Below are 9,067 nucleotides of genomic sequence, written 5' to 3' on the forward strand. Positions count from 1 at the left end.
GATTTAGAGAGGCAATTTATATCAAATATTACACAAAGAGGGACAAAAATAGAAGACTTTCAGTTAGGTCAAAATCCTACTTGGCAATATTCAAATCAAAACCGAATAAAAAGCGAGTAAAAAAGGAAAAAAAAAAAAAAATCAGAAAGTCGCCACATAATAGATCTGGAATCAGCCATCCTTTTGAATCGGCAAAACTTTATAAACTCATTTTACCAAGTCATTTTAGTTAGATCTAAATTAATCTCAATTTTTTTCCTCACACTTTCCCCCCGCACCACTTCCACTACCACAAACACTCATGATCAGCTCAACATTACCCCCCAAACTCACCAAAACATTAGCCTCAATTTCCATAATTTGGCTTCTAACTATGACAATTAAAGGCGGCACAAGCCAAGCCTGCGCTGTTTGCAAATACCAACGCCGCCGCTGCTCGAAAGACTGCTCGTTAGCTCCATATTTCCCCGCCGATCAACCGAAGATGTTCCAAAACGCCCACCGTCTCTTCGGCGTGCGCAATATAATGAGAATTCTAAAACAAGTTCATCCGTCGCAGAAAGACGAGACGATGACTTCAATTATCTACGAGTCGAACATGCGATCTAGGTTTCCGGTTCATGGTTGTTGCGGTGTCATATGGCAATTACATTATCAAATACAACAAGTTGTCGAAGAGCTTCGACAAGTTAAAACTAGGGTAGATATGGTGAAGGAACAGTATAATCAAATGAACAACGTCGGGATCGTGGAAGGAATTGGCGGAAGCAACGACGGCGTTTATCCGATTTATACACAGCAGCAGCAACAACAACAACCGTACAATTCGGGATTACTTGTAAATCAAGCAACAGATGGGAGTGATTTATTATTTGGAAATTTAAACAATGGAGGAATTTTTGTTGATAATGATGATAATAATGGATTGATGTTGAAGGAATTGAGAATTCAACAACATTACAATGATAATTATGGGATTAATATTAGCAATGTTGATTCCATGATGATGCAATCTAATTTGATACCGGCAGTTCAAGGTTACCCTTTGCAACAAGAGATGGAAATTTCTCATGATTATGATGAAATTCCATTTGACACAATTGCAGATGATCGACAATCGTATATTGAATCTAAAGAAGCATGCGACTCTAGGTATGTAATTATTTTTATTAATATACTTTTCCTTAATTTTCTCAAAAACACATTCATAGTCCCCATTTTTATGTTAAAAAGACTATATCCAACTACTTGTTACAACGATGTAATCATATCACATTTGTTATATTTGAATTGGACGTGTATATTGTGATATAATCATATCATATATGAATTCGTGGTGTATACGGTGATTTTAAATTGGGTGTCCATGTATTTAATTAAACTTTCACAAGTTTGTATATTCATAATGATATCATAAATGCTTTAACCAAGTCTGTTACTAAATTAGTTTATGTATTTTACCACTATAATTGGCCCATTTTAAATGATTTCTTGTTTTCTAATCGAAAGCAATTTGTTTTTTTTTTTTTTTTTTTCAGGCTAAATTACAAAATATTCCCAACTATAACTATACAAGCTATTTGTTATAAAACGTACCTATTATCTTTGGTAACATTAATCTTTGGGACGAAAATTGAGATCAAGTCATTGCCACTATTCCACTCCAAAAATTTTAGTCTTGAAACCACTACAACAATTGTAACAAGCACTATATGATCGGAGGGTAAATTGATTTAGCACTATATGATCCGAGGGTAAATTGATTTACAGAAATATGAATCGATAGCTCGTCTCGATATCAAAATCGACCTTCTTCAAACTTTGAAAGAATATATATAGGTACTTGTGAACTAAGCCAAATCAATGTTTTTGAGTATTTCTATTATAATTTTTTCTTTCTTTTTTATAATATGTGGAGTGGGGAACCAAACCTCATACTTTGAGGTTCATAATAAAGTTCACGCAAAGTTCAGGCATGACATCAACACTGATGTTGGTTGATCAACCTTTCTCTATGAATAAAGGTTGGGAGACTTGTTTTTTAATTAGTCTTTTTGGTTTTTTAACTAAGCATTTTGATTATTTTTCTTTCTATGGAATTACGAAGTTATGTTATTTTACAATAACAATTGGCAAGTGATAATTTCTTAAATTAATTTTTTATATTTTTTTATTTGTCAAATGTAGGGAGCATGTGATTAGGTGTAGGTTGCACCTAATTATTGCTCTTAAGGTGTGACGAGATATTAAGAATATGTCAATCTAATTGAGATATTAAATATCTTTCTCTAAAAAACGGGTGCGATTAAAATTTGAATATATACTTGAAGATGAGGGTGAAAATTGATGGATTTTTGGGGATTTGGTGCAGTGCGGAATCGACGCTCAAAGATGTATCAGAAACATCAGCTGAATATGTTTCTAGGACCGACCTCAAGAACGCTGCAGCTTGCTTTAGTCTAACAAGCCATGTCAAATAAGACCAATAACATAAAATAGAGAGCCCGAATCAATTTGTAGATGTAAGGGCATTATTTTTAGAGTCCATTCCTTCTCATTCTCTCTTAACATTTCTTTATTCTTTAACTATGGCTTCTTTAGCTCAGTTTGATAAAAAAATAAAAGAGGTGACATCGGTTTTGACCCTCTTTAGGTTTTTCCCCCCTCAATTTTTGTATATATAGTGGAAGATCATGTGACAGTTTTAAACATATGTCAATTATTTAATAAGATCAATGACAATGTTTATATATACATTTTTTTGAGTGCTCCATGATGATGAAGCTTTTTTAAAAAAAAAAAAAATTTGAATTTTGAAAATAAATTATAAAACTATCAAATTCTGATTTTTTTTAATTTTTTTATTTTCTAAAATTTTGTCTCGTGAACAGTGTGGAGAGTATGAGGTGTTACTGCTGGTGCTACCGTTTCCCTTCAGGTTCCACTCTCTAATCTCTCTTTTATATATCTTTCTTTCTCTCTTTGCCAACCACTCTCTCTCTCTCCCTTCTCTTTTCCAACTTCATTCTAATATGAATAGGTTGAGAGTGATTGGCTATGAAAAGAAAAGATTATAAGTGGAGTGAGGAAATTACCAAAAGTTGTCATGGAAGTTTATGTATAAAATGGACAATATCATATTTCCAATATATGAAGGATCGTCCATAGTAATATTTATTAGATATATTAAAGTTGTTGTAACACCTTACATCCTGTTAATTTGTTATTAGATCTTATTTTTATGTAAATCACCCTCGTAAATCTCGTTATCACCCTACTATAAATGGGTGCTCACTTCACATTTCTAGATGTGGAAAATATACAGAGCAAAACCTTGAAAATACCTTTCTTCTTCTCTACAATGGCTCCTCCTTTCGTTTCCCAACCCAATCTTGCTGTTCCACCGCTCAAATCTCCGGTCTTCTCTCCAACATTTGCAACATTGTTCCTGTTAGGCTTCATTCCACTAATTGCGTTAAGTTGAAATACCAAATATCAGCCATTTTTCGAGCTCATGCCCTCTTTGGACATCTCGATAACTCTACACCTCTTCCTCAATTTATTCAAGTCCCATCTGACACTCAATCATCTTGCATCTGTGCAGCCCCTATCCAACCCGTGAGCCCAATCCCGAATACATTCAATGGGATTACAGAGATCAAGTTCTCATAACCTTGATCAATGCTACCCTTTCCCCAACTGTCTTTTCTCATATCACGTATGCAACAACTGCCCAAGAGCTTTGACTGAGTCTTGAAGCATGTTATTCCTCAGAATCCCGAACCAACATGTTGGAGCTCCGTTCTGCTCTCTATACTGTAAAAAAGGAAGTTGTCGAAACCGTTGAACAATACTTTCGCAAGGTAAAAATTTTTGTTGACAGGGTTTCCGCCGCTGGTGTCACAGTTGACGATGAAGAAACGCTGCTCCATATACTCAACGACCTGTCGATCGAGTACAATGCCTTCCAGACATCGATTCGCACGAGGGACACAACATTAACCCTTGCTGAGCTTGAAGTTATGCTTGATGTGGAATCAAAGACCATAGTAGTTCCATCTTTGGCAGTCAAACCCACCCCGACGACCATGGCTGCCTTTCAATCCTTTCCTTGCGACACCAGACGTTTTGGACAAAATGGGAACATGAGAGGTGCTGGTCGAAATTATCGAGGAAGAGGAAGAGGTGGAAGGGGTTATTCTCACTCTTGTTGTCGCTTACAACGGCATTTGCATCAGATGGATGCTAAAAAAAAATTTCTTCATGATTAGTTGCAGGAAGAAGTCTATGACTCAACCTATTGGCTTTGTTGATAAAACATACCCTGTTCATATTTGTTTACTCCACAAAAGTCTCTACAAGACTCAAGCAAGCACCATGAGTGTGGTATGATTGCTTCACCTCTTATTTGCTCGATCAATTGCAACTGTCATGTCCTCTACCGATACTTCACTATTTGTTCGTTATATGGGATCCTCGTTAACTTATCTGTTATTGTATGTGAATGACATTGTTATTACTAGCCTTGATTCAGCTTATGTTAGACAATTTAAACTTTTCTTGTCTTCTGAGTTTCAAATTTTAGACTTGGATAATCTCAGTTATTTTCAGGGTCTTGAAATAAAAAATGTCTTTGGTGGTATCTTTGTAAATCAAGCGAATATCTCGTTGATCTCCTAACTACATCTGGAATGTCAACGGCGAAACCTTGTCTCACAACCATGTACACCATAGTTGACCTTCATACTAATGCATCTTCATTCTCTAATGCTACTAGGAATAGAAAGCTCGTTAGTTCCTTGTAGTATCTCACATTCACTTGCCAAGATAATGTCTTTGCTGTAAATCGTGTTGGTTCATGCAAACTGTACTGTTATGCACTATATTGCTGTCAAACGAATTTTGGGCATCTTTGTGGTACACTTAGTTTTGGTATTTTGTTCCGATCTGGAGCCTTAACTCTTCAAGCCTTTTGTGATGATGATTAGGCTGGTTTCTTTCGGTCGTCTATCTACCACGGGGTACGTGATCCTCCTCGGGTCCTCTCCTATATCTTGGTATGCTAAAGAGTAATCTACTATTTCACGATCTCGATGGAAGCTGAATATCGTGCTTTTGCCATTACAGCTTTTGATGTTTATTGACTACGATAGTTGCTATGTGATCTTCATATCTTTCTCTCTCATCCTCCAGTGTTATGGTGTGATAATATATCTGTTATATCTGTGGTAAGCAATCCAGTTTTTCACGCACTTTCAAAGTACATTGAAATTGATTATCATTTTGTTTGTGAGAAGATCATCCGTAAAGATTTTTTTTGTAAACTTCATCTCTACCCAAGACCAGGTTGCTGATCTGTTTACTAAACCACTCTCATATCATTCCTTCCAGACATGCTATGGCAAACTAATTACTTCACTTTCATCTCGAGTTTTAGGGGGGATATTAGGTATATTAAAGTTGTTGTAAGTTCTCACCTCATATCTTGTTACTTTGTTATTAGATTTTCCTATTTTTAGGAAATGACACTTGTAAATCTTGTTATCAACCTACTCTAAATGGGTGAATCTGGTTATCAACCTACTATAAATGGGTGTTCACTTCACAATTCTAGATGTGGAAAATACAGAGAGCAAAATGTTGAAAATATCTTCTTTTTATCTATATTATGGTTTTAGGTATATAGAAAAAATTATTGATAGCCTTTTTGTAGCCCCCACTAATAAAAAGGATAGTTGCAAATATAGACATTAGACCCAAAGTATTAGGAGATATAGCATAATGTAAAAAAAATTACAAATATGGCTAATTTTAATTAGTCTATCAGTGATAGACCATATTATTGGTAGGAGTTTATCGGTGATAGACCATATTATTGGTAGGAGTCTATCAATGATAGAAGCGACCATATTATCGGTAGGAGTCTATCAACGATGGAAGTCTATCGCTGATAGACTTGGGAGTCTATTAACGATTGAAGTATATCGTTGATAGACTTGGCTATGTTTGCAATTTTTTTTAAATGATGTTATATACTTGGTTATTATTCCTAAAAATGTTATCAATTGCAATTACCCCTTTTATTGTTCAAAACGAGAATAACTTCTTCTACATTTTTTTCTTTGCATAAAAATACCGATTTATTTTCTTAGCCTACAAATTTTGTTCTTTCATTTAGCTATTGGGGTGGGGTGCAAGATGACGATAAGTTTTTTTTGTCCAAGATGAGAAGATCTTCACGTTAATAATCACAAAACACTCAGATATAACAGTCGATAACAATTTAAGAGTCAAGGGAGATAGAATGTTGAAGCTTGAAAATCCTTCTGTCGTTTACCAAATGGCTGAATGATCGTGTAAACGATGCACTTAAAACTAAATGATAGTTCAATTAAGTAAATGATTGGAGGAAGCGTTAGAAGATTGTGTAGACGACAGTTGTCTGAAGTTAGACGATCGTGTAGACTACAGTTGAGGAGCTAAATGATCGTATAGACGATTGAACGCGGAGCTAAACAATCGTGTACACGATGCGATAGGAACTACACGATCATGTAAAAGATACCTTAGCAAAATCTAAACAATCGTAGAGGTAAGAAGAAAAGAAACAAGAGTTTAAGTGGTTCGGCCAAAGGCCTACGTCCACTGTGCAAATTGGGAGGTTCTCTTTTATTACTCTTCAAAGTATTACAGAACGAATGCCTTTCTCTCTCGAGTTCTTATTCACTCTTACATTAATCGCACATTCGATTTCCTTTATATATTTGCAGGCGATTCAGTCAACGATGAAGCTCTAGTGGTTACAACACTTAATAGAAAGAGGTTGACAACGGTTTAACTGCCAGCTGTGATGTTCTACTTTTTGATTTCGAGTCTTTCTGTAACAATCTCCACCTTTATAAGCATCCAGAGTTCCTTCCCTTTTTGCTTCACTGAGTTGACTTGAGCTAACCTTTTTTAAATTACTCGAACCCAAGAAGATCCAAACATCTACCAAGCTTGTTTAATGGAACAATTTTGGTTAGCATATCAGTTGCATTATCAGAGGTATGAATCTTCACTACCTCGACTTCCCCTTTCTCAATCTCTTGTCTGATGAAATGATACTTAATATCAATATGCTTTGTTCTACTATGAAACTACTGATTCTTATATAGGTATATTGTGCTTTGGTTATCACAGTAGATTCTGACTATTGTTTGTGTTATGCCGAAATCGTTTAATAAACCTTTTAGCCACAAACCTTCCTTAACAGCTTCAGACAATGCGATGAACTCAGCCTCTGTTGTGGAAAGGGCCACAATAAGCTGCAAAGTAGCTTTCCAATTGATCAAATTGTTTCCCCACAGGAAAACATAGCCTGATAGGGAATGTCTTCTGTCCAAGTCCTCTGCATAATCTGCATCTACATAACCATAAACTTCATCATTGGATGGCTCATTCTGCCTATAAGACTCTTGCCTCCTTGGATGAACATAGATACCTTAGTATCCACTTGACTGCCTCCCAATGTCTTCTACCAGGATTTGCCATGTACCTACTAACCATACTTGTTGCATAGGACAGGTCTGATCTTGTAGAAGTCATAATATACATAAGAGATTCCACTACTTGGGAATAAGGAAAGCCTTCATATGGTTCAAATGCTCTTTATCTGTGCTCTTTGGACCATTGGCAGCTGAAAGCTTGAAGTGAGGAGCAAGAGGAGTACCTACTGGCTTAACATTCTCCATCTTGAACCTCTGTAATATCTTTAAACAATATATTTTCTGTCTCTTTCGATCTAAATGCCTAGAATCCTGTTTGACTCCCCTAGGTCTTTCATATCAAATTCTCTCTTAAGAAGTAATTTTACTTGCCTCAATTCCTCTTTGGATCTCCTAGCCAGCATCATGTCATCTACATAGAGAAGTAGATAGACCGGTTCCTTGGAACTACTAGAATTTGTGTAAACACACCAATCATATGAGCTCCTTTTGAACCCCATCTTGAAGATCACCTCATCAAACCTTTCATACCAGCATCTCGGTGACTATTTTAGGCCATAAATGGACTTGTTCAATAAACACACTAGGTCTTCTTCTCCACTTTTAACATAGCCTTGAGGTTGTCTCATGTAAATTGTCACATTCAACAGCCCATATAGGAAGGCTGTCTTTACATCCAACTAGTCTAGCTCCAAATCTTTTTACACAACTAAAGAAACAAGCAACCAAATGGAAGTATGCTTAACAACTGGAGAAAACACCTTATTGAAGTCAATGCCTTCCTTTTGAGTGAACCCCTTAGCAACAAGCCTAGCCTTGAACCTAGAATTTTGTACACCTAGAATATCTTCTTTAAATTTGTAAATCCATTTGCATGAGATAGATTTGTACCTTTTGGCAAAGGTACTAGTCTCCAAGTGTCCCTTTGATTGAGGGACTTCATTTTATCATTCATAGCCTCAATCTATTACCTAGCATCTGGGCTGTTTGTTGCTTCTTCAAAGGTGGAAGGTTCATTATTACTCAAAGAAATGGCAACATTCAATGCTACACTAGCAAAATCAGACTCTTGGTATCTTGCTGGTGGTATTATTGTTCTTCTAGGTTTATCTCTTACCAATGAGAAGTTATGTATGTCCCCATGTGTCTCAACTTGATCATTGGATACATGCTTACTAGTTTCAGCAGCCTCATCACCTTCTAACTCTTGATTTTGTGAGGAAGTAGAAGCTCCATGATCATTTTGAGGCTCCACCTCAAATCTAATGCTACTAGTCTTTATAACTGTAGAAAATGGTTGCTTTGACATCATGAACATCTCATTTTCTCTAAAAACCACATCTCTACTGTTCACACACCTCTTTTCAACTGGATGCCACAACCTAAAGCCCTTTACTCCCGGTGTAAAGCCTAAGAACATGCACTTTACAGCCCTTGGTTTCAACTTCCATTGGCTTGGTGTATGTAACCTACACAACCAAACACTTTTAGGTGTTCCAGCTTAGGTGGTTGCCCTGTCCACCTCTCTTCAGGAGCCTTCAGCTCTATAGATTGATGAGGGCTTCTATGAAGAGTGGATA

General features: G+C 36.2%; 1 protein-coding gene across 1 annotated transcript; it reads left to right on the forward strand.

Annotated features, from left to right (window-relative positions):
• Positions 1–300: 300 nt before the first annotated feature.
• On the forward strand, positions 301–2,480 carry LOC120079546 (LOB domain-containing protein 27). The gene is made up of 2 exons (XM_039033762.2): positions 301–1,152; positions 2,372–2,480. The coding sequence occupies exons 1-2, from the start codon at positions 302–304 to the stop codon at positions 2,478–2,480; spliced, it is 960 nt and encodes a 319-aa protein (XP_038889690.2). The 5' UTR covers position 301.
• Positions 2,481–9,067: the final 6,587 nt, after the last annotated feature.

The sequence above is a fragment of the Benincasa hispida genome, chromosome 6 (assembly GCF_027475165.1).
Source record: "Benincasa hispida cultivar pf3 chromosome 6, pf3_genome.v1.1, whole genome shotgun sequence".
Classification (NCBI taxonomy): domain Eukaryota; kingdom Viridiplantae; phylum Streptophyta; class Magnoliopsida; order Cucurbitales; family Cucurbitaceae; genus Benincasa; species Benincasa hispida.